Source organism: Chelon labrosus, assembly GCF_963514085.1.
Source record: "Chelon labrosus genome assembly, chromosome: 12".
NCBI classification, from domain to species: Eukaryota; Metazoa; Chordata; class Actinopteri; order Mugiliformes; family Mugilidae; genus Chelon; species Chelon labrosus.
Genome location: NC_140345.1, coordinates 15,994,721 through 16,012,370, shown reverse-complemented (window position 1 = coordinate 16,012,370; position 17,650 = coordinate 15,994,721). Strand labels below are relative to the sequence as shown.

Genomic DNA, 17,650 nt, shown 5'->3' with positions numbered 1-17,650 from the left:
CAGTTTTTATCGGAATATGAGTCTTGTAGCACACTATTTTAATTTCATTATGGTGTACGTTTCAACCGATACAGAGATAAAACACACCTCTGCGCGCAACTGGATAGTCCTACAACCAACCAATCAGGGCCATTTTGTTGGAAACAAATTTAACTCCACAGCATTCAGTTGATCTGAGTGACCAAGTCAGACTATGCAGGAGCATCATCAGGTTTAGTGTCAACACTCCCACACAAAAAATGTACAGGCAGGGAAGTTGGTTTGGCTTTCAGACTACTATATCTTAGCCTCATGAAGGTTATGGCATCCATGATTTTTTTATAATACCAAAGAGGTGTTGATTCAACTGTGTTTTCATTTTGGAGGCTGCGGTTAGTACATTACATTAAACTTATCAATCATGAACAATCATAGTCCATGACTGTTATATTAGAAAGCAGTGGTTTTCACTGGTGTGCCTAATGAACTGGCAAATGCGTGCAAATGTTGCTTTTCAGTGAGATGTCTACATCTGTCCATCTCAGGTGCATGTAGTCACTTCATAGGAATAACACGGGGACTTTGGTATACTTATCTTTATGTTCGTTTTATTTTATTTTTTCTAGAAATAAGCTAATACTGACGTTGAAACACTTCTCAGAAATACTCAATTAGCAGAAATGCAGAATTTTTTGGTAAAGTCTGTTAAAAAATACGTTTAATTTTAAGTCCTAACCAATATGTTGCGAATACATTACTTATTTGTAAGAAATTAGAAAAATACTTGGCTGTTTTTGACAGTGACTGCTCAAATATGTGCCTAATTAAATATAACAGTAGTGTTGGTAATACATATTAAGGGTTTGTACACAAAAGTAATCATATTTAAGTTGTATTACCTACCGAGCTGGTATTTCCATTAGTTCAAGTGACTTCCACAAATAATGTAAACGCGTGCACGCGCCAGGTTGATTATCGTCTACTATTACAAATGAGAAACACCTGTGAACATGTACTCATCAACCTACAGTTGCATTTAGTTGGTCAACATGAGCATGCTAGCTATTAGCGTGGCTAGCCTCATTAGCTAGCTATTACCCACGTGCCTCCTGCTGTGGACCGACAAACGCACTGAGACGCTTCACAAGTATCTCACCTGAGTCGCAATGTGGATGTCGGTGTAGATCAACTCGAATTCCGAGAAACTGATGTTTTGCAAGCGGAGGAAATGATTATTTACACCACCAAAACAGTAGAAACAACTCTCAGACAGCCATACTTGTGCGTAGCTACGGAAAGTAAAGACGGACAAACTGAACGGATGCGCATTTTGCTAATGGAGAGGGATTGAATTCCTAATATTTTAAAATCAGCTCGTAATATCACACTGACCAGCATATACCAGCGTACATATTTAATATTAGTGCGTTTATTTTATGCTTTTACAGTATTCCAGTAGTACAGATGACCTAAAGACATTTTGTTTTTACAGTAATAGCGGCGATTGCGCGCCCCTAGTGGTCAAAATATTTGCAGGTAAGACAAAAAGATGACATTAAACTTTCATCTTCAAATAAAATACAAATCACAAAAGGAAAACCTCTTAAAAAGATATGTTCTATGTTAAATTTTACACATTAACATTTGACATAAACATTCAATTCTTTTCTGGGGTCTACAGGCTTGATGACCTATAGTAAGGTCAATGGAAAAACTTTTAACTTGCATCTCTAAGGGTAGTCCATTGAATATTCAGAGGCATTTCCTTCCCGTCTTCAGCTTTTTACAGATGGTGGTTTGCTACCAGAATATGCTGGTCATTAAATTAATTCATTCCTCAATTGGCCGGTGAAATGTTCCCTGTGCCACTGGCTGCAACACAAACCCAAAGCATGATCAATCCATTTTGTGCTTGACAACCGGAGAGGTGTTCTTTCCATGAAATTGTGTTGGATTTGAGTTTAGCTTCATCGCTTGTTGTTTCAAAGTGGCATCAGGCTTGTTCAGTTGCTCATTTGCAAAGTTTTGATGCCGAATCTTGCAGAAAATGTTGTCCTCCCAATATTCTTACTCGAAGGTCCCATTGGCGCATCCACTCCACAGTCTGTTTAATGTTCCTTATTGACCTTCAAATGATGATTTTGATTCGTAGAAGTCCTTGGATCAGTTTTCTGACAAAGTCGAATGTTCTTCTGGACCTCAACTCAAACACCACCATCCCTGTTGACTGGCATCCCTTAATTACACTGAGGAAGTAGCTACATGTAAAGACTTCACTATCTATTTATGGACTTCATATCTGCTTTGTGGACAAATAGTATTTTAGTTTTCAGTGCTAAGCAGCAGTCTGTCAGCTTCTCGTGGTTGTCAGCTGTTGTAACAGGGTTAGAGGAGTCTGAGTATTTATAAAGATTTGGAATATGCGTCACCTGGCCATTCCTAACGATGATTGTGAACAACCCGTAGCCCTAACAGGCTAATTGAAGTCTGAGCTCAAAAGTTTTGCATGTGCCCCTTAACTTCTTTTCAGTCTGTGTAAAAAAACAAAACAAAAAAAAAAAAAAAAACATGTAGACTAATTTAATTCAAAATGTTTAAAGAATGTTTTATCTTGAACTTTATGTCTTTTGAAGATTGGTAAGTAAATGTTAAGTCCCCATTTATCATCAGGGAGTGTACCTCTGGATTGCACCTATTTCACAGATGAAATACATAGAAGGAGATACTGTACATGTATTTTCATATATGAAGTTATTGCTAAAGTAATCTCTTTAAAAATATCATAACTCCTGCTGCAGCTTCACATTAAAAGCATTTCACACCCACAAGTCGACTTTTTTGTATATATCTTAATTTTCAACGAAAGATTTAAGATGAATATATATAAAACATAAAGAGTTCTACTCAGCATTACAGTCCTTTCTCTATCCAGAATTGATATCTATGTCCATGACTTGGCTACAGAGATGTCAAATATCATTACATTTCCAACAAAATACAGCCAACGCCAAGTTAACTTATACCATTGTTAGTATAGCAGGCCGGCTAACTTCTACATGTTGCAGAAAGGTTTCCTCGTTCAAGCTCCATTTTCATGTTTCTCATTTTACGCAAATGATTACATGCGTGAGTCTAAAGTACAAAACAATCAAGAATAATGTAAACTTTACATTTAGAACACAGAAGAGATTAAAATTTGCAGATGGGTCTGTAAGCATTTTTTTTTTAGTTGTACTGCTCTCATAGATGATGTGCTTCGTTACAGATATCTTGGTAAATGGTCGTGTATCTATATAGTGCTTTTCACACACCAGTGCACTGGGGGCAGCTTTTCATTCTTGTGAATCTTTTAAGACCTCAGCTACCCATCTAACTGAACCCTTTTTTACACATTTTAACCCCCCCCCCCCCCCCCCCAACTTTCTCTCACATGTTCATCCTGTTTATGAGAACACTCCCCTAGAGAGCACTGTAAAAAATTATGTTCCTTGTTACAAGTTGGCTTTTACTGAGTAGTAACATTGGAAATTAAACAGGTTTTTAAGTTTTTTTGACAGCAAATTTAAATAAAATATTACAGGGAGTAATAAGGAGCAGCCACAGTGAGCTTTTACATGAAGAACTGCAGGTGACTTGGGATAATGGGACTCCCTAACTGTGCTCTGCTGTTGGTAGATTCATGCTGTGTGCAGGATAAAATCAGAACACAGATATTTACAGAACACTGCAAAAAGTCAAATTATTGTCCAACTTCTTTATTAAAATGTATTCTGCCCTCAGAATTTGTTGACCGGTATAATTTAACCACATGAGTGCGGCTGATCAAGGGTTTCTAAACTTTACATGCCACTGTACCTTAACCTATAGTACAAACTAATCAATAAAAACAAAACCAACAAAATATCTCTGTCATTATTTATATTGCCTTTATTCAAATTTTCAATTACAAATGCCCAGAGTACAAAAACAAATCCATTTATTCCACCCCCCACCCCCCCACCCCCCCACCCCCCCAAAACACACACACAAAAATTCAGTTCAAATTCCTCTTTTAACAGATGTACAGAAACAACTCATAAGTGAATAACGCACACCAAAAAACACCAAATTAGTTTACCATCAACACATTCAATAGCACTTTCACCCATGCGTTCAAATTGCAAATAGCTCTTTTATGTGGTTAGTGGAAACAGGCAGCAATGTTATAATCTTACAGTCAATTCTCTCCTCTCAAACGGTTGTCGCATAGCCTTTACAGTATATTTACGGATCAGTTTATTGTATTTGGTAACAGCTTAAGCATATCCATAAGAAAACAGCAGGGGAAAACAATGTTACGTGTCATTTGACATGGTGTGTAGTTAACTACACACTGTGGCAAAGGATATGTTTCTGTAAGCTCTAATCACACATCAGGATCAAACATTGGAAATGATGGAGCGGCAAATTTAAATCGTCAGTTATACCAGACAGTAGCTTCAGCGGTGCGTTAAAATCATTGACATTCCATTAGAAACTTATGGAAAGGTACAATCATGTTTCCATCACGTAAAAGGGGCTAAAATATTTCAACCAGATTCTGGTTGCTTGGGACAGATAGAGGAAACATAAGTATTCAAATTGTAAGGAGTGGCACTGTGGTTAGTAAATACACTGATATAAATATACCTATAGGGAAGTTGTATTCTGTGAATCAGGGCATTTCTGTGTTCAGTCAAATTTCATTCATTTCTGGCTGTAGTACATATCACATATAATTCAAGTAAAGCTGACAAAGAAAATGAATTATCTCAACTGAACGGGCAAGTGTATCTTTACAAAGTCAAAAAGCTGTTTTAAAGAGGCAATCTCGAAGATTTGTCTTTTGCTGTGACTATCTGTCACCAGATGACGTAACAGAGTGATGATTGAGCCTGTAGCCTATCACTGATGAAATGATATGTAAAACCTTGCATACACAATATTCAGATTTAGGCGTCTGTGGAGACATTCCCACCTAAAATGACAAGCTGCACACACAGGTAGTGATCCGTGACAAAGCAGTCGGCAGAACACGCACTCGACCGACTGAAAATGTCACTCAGACAATACTGCTTGGCAGTAAGTGGATATTGCAGGTGTGCTTTTAAGCGTCACTTCTCACAGGTGTAAAAGGGGGAACAAAACTGCGATCTTCGAGATTGCCGCTTTAACGAAATGTAAAAATGCAGAAATATTTAAAAGAGCATCAGACTCCCTCACGACAGTACGACAAAACGGACACACAGTGTCACAAAAGCAAAAACTGCACACTTCAGCAGAGGACGACCAAATCACTGATCCCGGTTCAGTGATGCCTACAGACATGGCAACGCCTCATGACGACCAGTGAAGTGGCAGATAGGCTGAATGTGTACGAATGACTGCATGCGGCATTGAATGTGTTCTTGTTTTGGGGTCGAAGAGACACTCAGCATTTTAGAGAAAAAAAAAAAAAAAAAAAAAATGACAAAAGAACTCAATAACTTACTGAAAAATATTCAAAGAAAAAATATATTGCAATATACTTTTCCACTTATCTACCCTTCAAATGTGCATCCCATTATTCAAATTTATCACGGGACAGCATGAGACCAGTTTGAGTAAAGGTATTCTCATTATAATATCTGGGTATAAGCGGAACCTCCCACGCGTCAGAAAACCAAAGTGCGATGTAATACGCGACATCACTGCTAAATAATACAAGGGTAATAAATTCAATGACAAGGGAATTCAAATATTCATACACACTATGGCATTAACCTCTACGCCCTACTGCTACTGCCCGACATTAAGTGAGAGGTAGCCTACGGTACCTTGTGCACTGGAAAAATTAGAAAACTGTACATCAATTTACACCCGGCACGGCTCGCTCTTGAGCAAGCTTCGTCTGACACAATTCAACACGCGCACGTGTCAATCAGATCGGGGGAAAGTTAATAATAACAGCAGCAGTATTACCTTTATTTATCATCAGGGATGTAATAAAACACAAGCTATTAGAAGTCATTGTGTTTCTAACACCGTAAGATAAAACATATCCATCACACAATTGAGCTTTTCTCGATGAAACACTGCTCTTAACGTTAATGGCTCCAAACAACACATGACATTAAGGCTTGGTTGCACTAAATTCAGTTGTATTTGTAATTTTTTTTTTTCCTTTATTTTATTTATTTATTTATTTTAAATAAGAGGAAAAAAAAGCCCTTCATTACATGCTGAAGTCTCAGTTAGTGGCTATGTAGTCATTTGTTGCTCACGTGACCACGGAGTCATTAGTTACTTCTACCCTATTAAAATCTATTAAAATTTAAGATTTAAAATTAAAAAACAAAACAAAAAAAAACTAATGCTCACTGCTTCGGTTCACAGTGCACTGAGTGGCAAATGATTCAAAACTTTGTCTCATTAGCTCAAACCACAGCATGGCTGCAAAGCGCTCAGTCTGACCGAGGGAGGAGGCATTAGGGGAAGCCGCTCATGGCGGCATCTTCTCATGGAGGAGGATGGGGGAGGAAACGAGAACGGAGGAATTCGGAAAGTGTACACAGCATGCATCCAAACAGGTCCAGTTTATGTTTCAGGTGTTTCGCCAAAAGCCCGTATTACCCAGAAATGATGGCTCTTTTTCTCTCACGGTGAGTATTTTTCACTGTATTATAAAAAAAAAAAAAAAACTGCAGTTGCCCACTTGATTAGTAGATGATAGACTGATGCATGTCTGTCTTGTTCACAAACATTTAAAGAGGATACTATTATTTATTTTTTTTGTCGTTTTAGTTACGATTTGAAATGTAGCTTTTGAAGCCTCCATAATGAGTCTTCCATGCAACTCATCAGTGGAGAACAGCGACTACCTGTACCCTCATGTTAACGTCATAATTAAAACGCCAAATATGTAACTGGTGCCTGTGGTAGCACAGACACGAGAAAGGTGCCAAATCTAACCGTTAATATCTTCAGTCGTGGACGCTGTGCACCAATCGTATTCTCTTTTTAAGAGTTAACTGGATTTCTAAAATGTTCTACACTTGCACACAACACACGTCTATTTAACAGTCAGCGGCGTAAGCCTTCAGTGATAGAGTAATAGAATGAAATCAGACTCCACTCCTCTACACTTGGCGTTAACACATCTTGAAGTTTACCTCGATGAGTGTGTACACCCGACAAGGAAATGCATCGCAGATAAAAAACACTGATCGAGATATAGCAACACTGTCCCTGCTCTTGAAGAGTCCACCTGTGTTTGAGAGTAGTCCTACGGTTATGCTAAACCCAATCCCCCAGGATGTGTGCCAACCCTAGGTGGTGCAAGTGTGTGTTCCTTTAGGCTTGATCTCTCTCTGTTGATCTCTCTGTAACCTGACATTCAACAACACTGCATCGTACATAGAGATGGATACTGTTACCCTTCCTGTTCATACTCTAACACCTACGTAATTTACCATCCACTAAAAAAAAAAAAAAAAAAAAAAAAAAGATGGCAGAGGCTTCACACTGACCAGGGCGTTTACCACACACACAAAATAAGGATCATAGTATTTCGCCCCCAGTGTTTCATTCCCATCCGTTTCTTTTAGCGACTGCTAGCTACACAGGAGATCATCCAGCGCGAGTGGGGGCATTTTATCAAAGTCACAGTTGTCAAACAAGTCGCTAATTCCCTGATCATCTCCCAAACCTAACAAGTAGTCGTCTTGGTCGAGGAGAGGGGGCCCGAGGTTTAAGAAGGGCCCCAAGGATGAAGGGATCTGGTCTTCTGTCTGCTGGAGAAGACTGGTGTAAGGGGACGAGATGGGGGAAAGCGTTGTGACGGAGACAGCTGAGGAAGACGTTGGTGGAGTCAGGAAGGAGCTAGGAGAAGTGGCTGTGCAGCTGGGATCTGTGAAAGGAAACAGAAAATACTAGTTATTACCACGACATAGCCATGGGTACCACAAACTGGCAAGGACAGAAGTGAGCTGTTCATTGAACACTGCTTGGGATAACCGTTTTTCAGCTCGACTCTTCTTTCTCCCAAACCTCCAGCAGCATGGAAATCTCTTCTAGTATCAGTTTTTAGCAAATTAAACAGCACTAAACACCTGAGGCCAGCACTGTCTTGTTAGTTTAGGCTGTTTTCACACATAACAGGAGATTGTTCATGTCAGATGAGTTCTCCCTACTGGAAATACTATTTGGTTCGGGCAAGGGTTGATGCCTTAGTAAAATTCGTTGGAGGAGGACCATAATGATGATTCTTGATGCATTGAGGATAGATGTTAAAGATATAGGTAATAGGGAAATGGAGGAAATATGGCACAGACAACAAAGCCTAAACAATGTCAATAGACAGACATGTAGATATGTAATGTAAGCAATAATTAAGTTGTTTGATTTTGAAAGTAAAGCTGACATTACGTCTATATGCAGAATATATTTCTGTACGCCACACTGATATTTATCTGAAACAAACCTTGGAGGACTTTGACAAAGGGCGAGTTCCCGTTGATGTCTGTGTTGCCGTTCTTTATAGGGCTCTTGGGGTCATTCTCTTCATCTGGGCAGAGCAGGACTTCTATAGGACCCTTGGTGCTGGTCAGATGGATAGATAAACTCTGGCGAGATAAAAATCGGCGGGAACAAAAGTATAAATTAGAAAACTGCCAGCACTCAACTTGACTGGAAGGACTTCTGACTCCACTTAAATGTATCAGTGCCTATCGATGTATATTTGTACACCAAATGTAATGTGCATGAGTGTGAATGAGTCCGTGCATGTAATAGAGTAGTAACTGGTGCCTTGGTTTTGTTAGAAAAATGTTTATCAGGTAACTGGGTACATATACACACTGGCTCCCTTGTATAAAATAGTAGTATAAAGTATAGTATTCAAACAGAATTATTGTTCTATACTAATAGCCAGTTTAGACTTCTGCGTCAAGTTGACGCAGAGGCTACGGCAACAACGCAGACACCTATACAGAGCCAAGCACCGCAGCTGACGTGCACCTCCCCAGAAATGCAACTACGTGCCGCAGTGTCGCAGAGTGGAAGAGCTGTGATTGGTCCACTTGGCAGTAGCGTGTTTCTGTTTTAGTATTTCCATCTGCTTCTCCATCTCCGCAAGTTTCAAATTGGTTGTTTTGGATCAATAAAGAATGGGTAAGGTTAACTGAGGAGGTTTGGAGATGCAGACATTTGCAGGAATCGTGTTCGTCGAAATCTGGCCAAAATTTCGGAAAGTGAAGCAGGAGGAGTGAGCCAGACTGACGAGCGTACAAGTATAAATGACTCACACTGGCGTTGGCTACGTGCGTAGGTTACTGCGTCTAGGTCCTACAGTACTCTAAAAGCGCCTTAATGTGTCCCAGACCAGCAGAAATACTTGGTTAAAAGGGTTAGGTCTGACGTCTTTTAAGAAAGTACAAGTCATAGGTCGGGTAACAAGCGAGCAAGTAGCATAAATCTCCTCAGGACAGCGAGGATAAATCCCATCTGTGTGTGTTGGTGCATGTACACAAACCTCATCAGGGTCTGGTACTTCAAGTTTGGTGTCAGAAGGCGCTTTGACGACAATAACAGTCTGATCTCGGAGGTTCCCCAGCTGTTTCATGTCTTGGTATGTTACATAAGCATATGTGGAAACAGAAAGGTTAAAGAAATAAAACCGTGTCCAGTATCAGTGCATGTACGTTAATATAACGCTGACATATTTTGTCTCAACAGTCCCACCTTGACAGACCAAAATGTTTGATTTCTGATCGTTTGTTTTTGGGTCGAATGAACACATTCTTTCTGCACGTTTGCCCCACAGGAAGTAAACATTAGGTGATCAACGGAATCAATGTGGTCAGCTGTCATGGTTTGTCTGCCATGGCATGCACGGCAGAGTGGCATGGAAAAAGCTACTGCTTTCCATAAACAACATTTCTGCCCGTCTGCAGTTTGCTAAACATAATCTGGACAAAATGAAATGTTTTGTGGAAGGCTGATACCCAAGTAGAGTTGTTTGGTTTAAATGAGAGGTGTCGTGCTTGGAGACGAAAAGAGGCCGCTTTAAAACCTCATCCTCTCTGTGAAACACGGTGGTGGTAATGTCCTTGTTTGGGTCTGTTGTGCTGCGTCTGGGCCAGGACGGCTTGCCATCATTGATGGACCAATGAATTCTGAATTATAACAGTGAATTCTAAATGAAAATGTCAGGACATCCGTCTAAATCTTAAGAGAAACTGGGTCACGGAGCAAGTCAAAGAGAAAAACCACCAGTATGTCGGAACTGAAGCAGTTCTGTACTAAGCCGCTGTAGACAGCTGATCAGCAGTTTCCGGAGACATAAAGTGGTCACACCAGAAAGTGAAAATAAGTACTGCAACTCTCAGATACTGTACGTACAACTTATTTTTGTCTTGAATAAATAAATGCACAAGTATAATATTTGTGTTTCATTGGTGTGATTGGGTTCTCTCTATCTACTCCAACCCTAAGTCCACTGATGTTTTGAATCATTTTCAAAACTTCACTGAAGTGGGACAGTCTTTTTCAGTTTCTGAAACAACATATCAACGAATAAAAGGATATTTCTGGTTGCTTTGCAACTCGCTCATGTGTCGCACGTCCAAGCTGCATCTCTGGATGAGTTGTTCGAGTCTCTGCTCTTCTTCAGCCAGTGCAGAAACTTCGGCGGTCAGTCTTTGTCTCTGGCTCAGTGCCCCCTCTACTTCCAGCAGACTACAACCCCTGTGAGGAAGCACAGTGCATTAGAACAGATTCTGGTGCAGCATGCTCAGTTTCAAATGTTTGATACAAAAGCTTCGACAATGCAAAAAAAACGAGGGTCCTATCTCAGTTCTGTACAACTGCCATTTCTGTTGTAGTTGGTGCACCACAGATTTAGGTCCCAACACTTGAAACACAGTATGAAACAAGAAAAGAGCAAAGCCGGAGGAAATCAAACTGTATTTTTCAGGACAGGGTAGCACAGAAAGACCACGTACATCCACTGAATGTTGTTCTTTGATTTCTTCTTGATGAGATGAATGCCTTCTAGTACATTGGTGATATCATACAGTCGTCTTTTCTGTACCTGAAGGAGAAAACAAGAAAACGTGTCTAGCTTGGTGCACATTTCATAGCAGATAGTAACTGTAAATTACCCATTTCTAAATCAACCACCAAACAGAGACCCTGGAAGTGTTTCCGAAAATTTCCAGTGCTCCGAATTAACCTAAATGTTCAAGACATTCCCTTTAGTGCCACATGGACTGTTTCAGTTTAGATATGAATCTACCTGTAGGGTTTCAGCAGCAAGGTTGAGGTCCAGAACACCATCAGAAGACTGAGCAAGAAGGTCCACAAACTTCTTTGTTAACAGGCCCAGGGACGTGTCGTACCGCGTCTTCTCTGTTGGAGACTTTGGCGCTATGGTGGACGATAGGAAGAGCAAATGAATTAATATACCCAAACATTGGCAAAGAAGTTAAGACTTAAACATTTCAGGTCACCGTTTCACTCGGAGCGCGCTCACACCTGGCATTAACATGAGTGATAAGAAGGCGGCTCGACGCATGCACATGAACGGACCAAAGGCAAATACAGATCCGATCTACCAGATCACAATTTGAGGTAGTTTGGGCCGCACATGACCACAATCTCTTAGCAGCGTCAACACAAATGTCTCGGTCCCCGTTAAAGGACCACCTATTCAACAAGTCTTCTCATGCCATCTGAAATACTACAGTATATTCATATTGTAGATTTCATAGACAGAGATTTTACTATAACTATTTTTTAAATATATTTCTTACCTTTACAAACACCTGACTCAAGCTGCTACTAGAGACTGCTGCCAAATAAAAATTCGTTTTAACTTGTGTGTAATGACAAAGTTCTTCTTCGAGTCTGCCTCATTATCTCTGTTTTATGACTTTACAACTATATCCGATTGTTAAGTATGCACTGAAAAGGGAGCCTGGAGAAGATTGAAGAGTCTCACCAATAATGAATGTAATCACAAATCTGACTAAAACTTTGTTTATACTTTGTTTATAATCTGGTTGTCAAATCTTTCTTTTTGAGTTTATTACATACCGGTAGCATCACATTGCTTTAGGATACACGAGTGTCTCCTAAAGCAAGGAAGTTCGCTAACTCCATAAATTATCTTACTTTTACCCTGTTCAAGACAAATTTGTTGACTAATGACTGAATATCTCTCTGTATTATCATGTTTTTTTACTAAGGTTTTTCCATTTCGCAGCCTGATATGAGTACAGTACGTTTATCGTGTGTAAGGATGGGTTATAAACTATACGTGTATCGAGGTGCATGTGAAGATGCATTCTGATGCCAGACGTGAACGGACGAACGCCGAGCCGTACACTCCGTGTTCGGAGCAGCCAAGACGATGAAGCGTGTTTATACCTGGTAATAATATGGCCTTAGGCAGGAGAGCGTGAACCAGATCACAGAGCTCCAGATAACAAAAAGCAATGCTACCCAGAAGAGTCAGAAGAATTAAGTAGGTGGAGCGGTAGAATTTCAACGAAAGTACCAGGCAAGAAATCCTAGATCACCACATTCAGTTCTGTGTTAATGTGTCACATAGATAGTCTAGAAACTAGTGTGCCATTTTTCTACTTGAGGTTTAACCACTGAAACACATTGTAATAATAGGAAGAGTGCAATAGAAAATAGAAGTTGGAGGCCTTAATCAGTTATAATCAGCTGAGTTTGTGTGATACATTACAGGTCAAACAATGGGTTGAGGTTAGCCTTCATAATCCTGGGCTTCATAAAGTTCTGGGTTATAGTTTGTAGTTTAATATAAATGGCTCTGTGCCGACAGAATTGGTTCCTCTCCTTCAGATTTTGAATTTGTTAAAGGGAACTACTGTTTTTTTTTTACAACCTGGACCTTATTTCTAGCATAAAATACCATAGTTTACTCACCAATATCACTTTTGTTTCATTTGCACTCGTTCGGGGGAGATAATTAGATTAGCGTATATCCGTATAGCGGGAGTGTTCAGGGCACCGAGACGCAGCCTCTAAATAACGCATTATCTGGCGCGAAACTCGTTCATTTCGCCAATATTTTGTTATGATACGCTAGTGCTATTCCCCGTTGAGTCAGGAGTTACCTGTTACCGTCATCCTAACCTGGACAGTGTCGTCTCTGAGCGTTGCGCGCACCCGCGACGGTCGGCTTGTTTACCTGTAATTTGCTACTCCTAGTTTTTTGCAACACGGCTGAATATTTTTCCGACTCTGAGGTTGTGGACGAACCATGTCATCTCTCATCAATCAGAGATGACATCGTCCAGGTCAAAAGACATCATCCGGGGACTGTAGGTCAATCTACAGACCCCGGATGATGATAACGTGTAACTCCTGACTCAACGGGGAATAGCACTAGTGTATCATAACAAAATATTGGCAAAATGAACGAGTTTCGCGGAAGATGCAGGCTGCATCTCGGTGCCCTGAACACTCCCACTATATGGATATACGCTGATCTAATTATCTCTTCAACAAGAGCAAATGAAACGAAAGTGATATTGGTGAGCAAACGATGGTATTTTATGCTAGAAATAAGGTCCAGGTTGTAAAAAACAGTAGTTCCCCTTTAAGTCCAGTCATATAACTTGTAATAATCACAGTAGCAGTAGCTCATAATTCTAAATATTGTTGAAAGTGTTAATGTTTTTTTATGTTTACCATAATGTGTTGCACACTCATGGCATCTGCTATTTTTAAAATCTCTTGTATGCAAGACTTGGTGTGGACGATTTGAATCAGGATGAATCTGAAAAACTGCTGTAGCTGTAAACCTCTCGACTCACTGCACACACAGGATGTCAGTGGGCGTCTTAAAATGTTCTGCTTCTTACTTCTAGGTGTCTTTAGTCGTGCACCATTGGCCGCTGCGGCTCCTCCTCCTCTGCCTCTTGGAGTTCTGGTTGGTTCCGATTGGTACTGGTGATCTGAATCATCGAGAGCTAACCGTCTTTTCGCCTGGGAGGGAACAAAAGAGATAGTTAACAACGGACGCGATTGTTTCCAGTCATTTCACAGGAGGAATCAGTCACCTCTGAAACCACCTGAAGTAAAGCCTAGTAACTATAATACTCTCTCTTCAGTGTCTCGACAGCGTGGCCTAATGACAGAATATTAAACACCAAAAAAAGGTCCTCTGTGCATTTTTATAAATTGTTTATCCTGCACTGATACAATTTGATTCCCTTTTAATTACTCAGACCAAAAGAGATTGTTCTCTGCAGATTGAAAATACGGAAATTTCCAGGGACGCCGTTGTAACTTCCTTCCCAATTCTTCATAAAAATGATTGTGGTGAAATAAAGTTTATCACGCTCAGTCAATGACCACGTGTATCACGAAGCCCAGTGATTTTGATTCCTCTTTCTCTAAACAAATAGGCCAGGACAAACCCAAATAGCTTGAGAGTGAGTCACACCAGTCGGTTTGATCATGTGCCGCACACTCGTGCCAAGGAAAACGAACAGCGGCACACGAAAAAAACAGCACATGTCTGGAAGAACACATAACTGGTGCTGACAAAAACAAGGCACTTTAAACTGAAAAGCCAGAGAAAACTGTTGTGATCCATTGTGAGCTTATTGCATCTTTGAGGTGACCCCATAACTTGGATCCCCAACATCAATGTCCATCTAACGTTGTAAAGGAAAATTTTACTTCTACCAAGTTACTAGTTTAGCTAGGTAATGGTCGGGTATGTTCATTGCCTCCAATTTTGCCAATCACACACCATTTTCTGCCCCAACTGTACAATTTAATACCAACTTTAAGCCCATTCATGTGGTGAGCCAATCCTGAACTGTTATGCCGCCGCCTCCTCTTTGAAAAACTGAATATTTTGTTTGTCCCTCATCTAAATTAACATTCCAGTCATCGTGGCCTAGTGTGCTGCAGGAGCCCACCCTGTTTTAGTTGTCTTTAAGCAACACACCATTGCCAGTGTGCTTGTCTACTGCATTTCCCTCCAAATTCCTCAAAGGCAGAAAATGTAGCCCCATGAAACACAAAATGTACTAAATCATTAAACCAATCTCTGATACGTTATCTCCCTCGATCTGGCATAAGTCTGAGGAAGAATAAATAATGTGTCCTCTGTTGACAGGCAAAGTGTCAGCCATTTTATATCAGCAAGCTGCTCCCCTCACCCCCCCATGCCTGGTCATGGCTACAGCCCGAGATACAGAGACTGGTTTAGTTCATGAAAGATGAATAGCCAGGGACTAACCTACACCCTGAATACAGCTGAAACTAGTCTGTGTGGTTTGTGCATGTGCAGAATACAGGAAACGTACAATCAGCACTAAAGCAACAAACTCGAGTTTCACTTTGCCAGGCACACAAAAGGCACCATAACGTTACTTTATTTGCAAAAACAGGGACGTGAAACACTCATAAAATAAAAGGTCAAGGCCGACAACGTATTATGTCGCCCTCTAATAATCGATAGTGCTACTAGCCTTGAAGGCTAACACATATCTTTCGAGCTTCATCCAAGTTGGCTTGCATCTCCAGCGACGACTTGAGCAAATATCTTATCGAGCAGTTCCGAAACTGAAGTGAAGCTACACCTATGTTTAAGCCCATATCCTCGCAAGTTTCGCCCCTCGTGTGTTGTTAGGAGCCTAAAAAAAACGAGCTAACCAAGGACCAGACAGCCCAACAATCCCCCCCAACCCCCAAATTAAGACACCCAACAGCAGCCACTAGGCCATCGCTAACGTTATTCATCTCTTACCAACATTTCCATCTGGCTGCAAAGGTGAAGCGCACTCAAAAGCACCATGAAGTTAGCTAGCACGCTATTATGTGACAGGTCTGCGTGTCTTTGACCGCACAACTAGTTTTAACTCGCATTTTGCCTCCGCACAGTCAACAAAAACACTTAACCGGAGCACTTGGACAACTTAGCTAGCGGTAGTTAGTTAGCCACCTCGCTAGGTTGAGTCGTGGGAATGCTCTGGCTAAGTGGCTAACGTTAGCTGCCTGAACAACAAGCTCGGCTAGCTTAGCAAGCTAACATGACTGGTTGTAGCAAGCTAAATATGCTCAAACGTGCTGTAGAAATTATTACCGGGGGTCTTCCCAGAGCGGGTCGTTGTCCTGCTCCGTTCGCTGCAGCTTGTTGTGGAGTTGTGTAAATGTTGTTAATCTGAGGCTCGGATAAACACACATTTGATGTCTGTGTAACGTTGCAAGGCGGTGGTGTAGTTATTATTTGGATATACGTAGCGTTGGATTGACCGGGGTTTAAACGATCCGATAGAGCTGTTAAAATTATATTATTGTCCAGAGGAGAGCCCCCGACCCCCGCTAAAATCACTTTGTCCGGAGCCGAGGAGATCCCTCTTCTCATCTTGCGTATACAGGGTAACCCCTTTCTCGTCTCTGAACTTTCAAGCCCGTGTGGCTGCTAATCCGCCGCGATAGTCACAAAAATAATCAGACAAAAGTAAAGACGAATGTCTGAATTATCGACTTTTGAAAAGTATTTGTCCTTATGAACGTGCATTTAGGCAGATGCAACGGATTAAAAAGTAGCGCAACTCTCGTTTCCCCCGTCTAGAAATGGCTTCAGGAAACGGCCTGATGAATGAAGGGATACGGTTTACGCGCTCAAGAGCCCTCCCGCGAAACTCAGATTTCCCGGGAAATTTTCAAACGAAATTTACATGCTAGACGCGATTGGTCCTTCAAAAAACAGTCCCCGCCCACCTCAAGGGCTTATCGACCAATGGCGGCTCAAGATTCAATACGCCACGTGTTCATTGGCAGTTGTAAACAGGGTGCGTCACCTGTCACGCCTTGCGTGTTGGCGGACCGGACGCTAGGTGGCGGAAGTGAACTATTTTGCTGCTTGAAAAAGGGTGAAGCTGTAAATAAAGCAGTCTAAAGAACAACGTACCTGCAAAATAATGAGGATGAATAGTTTTATACATGTTTTATCAATTGATACAGAAATTCGAGTCATAAGATTTTGTTTATTCTAAAGTTAATTAAAGATTTGCTTGATTTTTGTGCTCTCTTACATGTCAGAATGGCAAGTTCTTCTGTTATCACAAAATACTAATCTCCAGGATGAAAGGTTGCTGTGGTTGCAATAAAGTGTGATTGCTTTACAGTGTTTTACCAGTTGGTAAAGGAGTGGAAAGTAATGAAAGTGCTCAAAATACAACTCATAAGGTCAAATGAAATACAATGTGCATACTCCTCTGTTTTCCTCCTAAGCAATGGTCTGATTAGATTTTTAACACTGCAAGGTGTTAGTGCATCTCATATTGTGCACATCTTTTTTCACAATACACCTCTGTGTAATGTTAAATTATTCAAAACCTCACAATTACTTTGTTATGGTTAAGTTGGGATCTCATTAATGATTTAAAATAAACAAGTTCGTTTGACTGCAATAAAAATGCAGGTCCCAAAACTCAATCTCAATGCAGCCCCTGTTACCACTGCAATAACAGTGACGACTCACTTAATTTCCAGTGAAAGCTAACTACATGAACACAATTATAAAAGAATCTGCAAACACCACAGCTCTCTCAGTTCAGGTCAGCGTGGTGTCTAAAGCAATGTGGCTCCACATGGAAAGAAATTACCTTCATGTGCA

General features: G+C 40.6%; 2 protein-coding genes across 2 annotated transcripts in view; both read right to left on the bottom strand.

Annotated features, from left to right (window-relative positions):
- Positions 1 to 2,436, bottom strand: part of cdkal1 (CDK5 regulatory subunit associated protein 1-like 1) — a 209,023-nt gene extending 206,587 nt beyond the window's left edge. The window contains exon 1 of the mRNA XM_084557649.1: positions 1,136 to 2,436. The gene's annotated coding sequence lies outside the window, so the exon portion shown is untranslated. The remainder of the gene's footprint in view (positions 1 to 1,135) is intronic.
- Positions 2,437 to 4,021: 1,585 nt separating this feature from the next.
- LOC311496686 (transcription factor E2F3-like) lies at positions 4,022 to 16,722 on the bottom strand. Its single transcript, XM_084556632.1, has 8 exons — positions 16,112 to 16,722; positions 13,875 to 13,998; positions 11,273 to 11,403; positions 10,980 to 11,068; positions 10,564 to 10,722; positions 9,509 to 9,623; positions 8,459 to 8,600; positions 4,022 to 7,885 (listed from the first exon to the last, which is right to left on the bottom strand). The coding sequence occupies exons 1-8, from the start codon at positions 16,391 to 16,393 to the stop codon at positions 7,590 to 7,592; spliced, it is 1,338 nt and encodes a 445-aa protein (XP_084412758.1). The 5' UTR covers positions 16,394 to 16,722; the 3' UTR covers positions 4,022 to 7,589.
- Positions 16,723 to 17,650: the final 928 nt, after the last annotated feature.

Excerpts from the sequence above, each read along its gene's own strand:
- LOC311496686 (XM_084556632.1), bottom strand. The coding sequence starts at position 16,393 with ATGAGAAGAGGGATCTCCTCGGCTCCGGACAAAGTGATTTTAGCGGGG. Across the intron at positions 11,069-11,272 it reads TTGCTGCTGAAACCCTACAG|GTACAGAAAAGACGACTGTA; the intron begins GTAGATTCATAT and ends TTTCTCCTTCAG. Across the intron at positions 7,886-8,458 it reads CTTTGTCAAAGTCCTCCAAG|ATCCCAGCTGCACAGCCACT; the intron begins GTTTGTTTCAGA and ends TTCCTTTCACAG.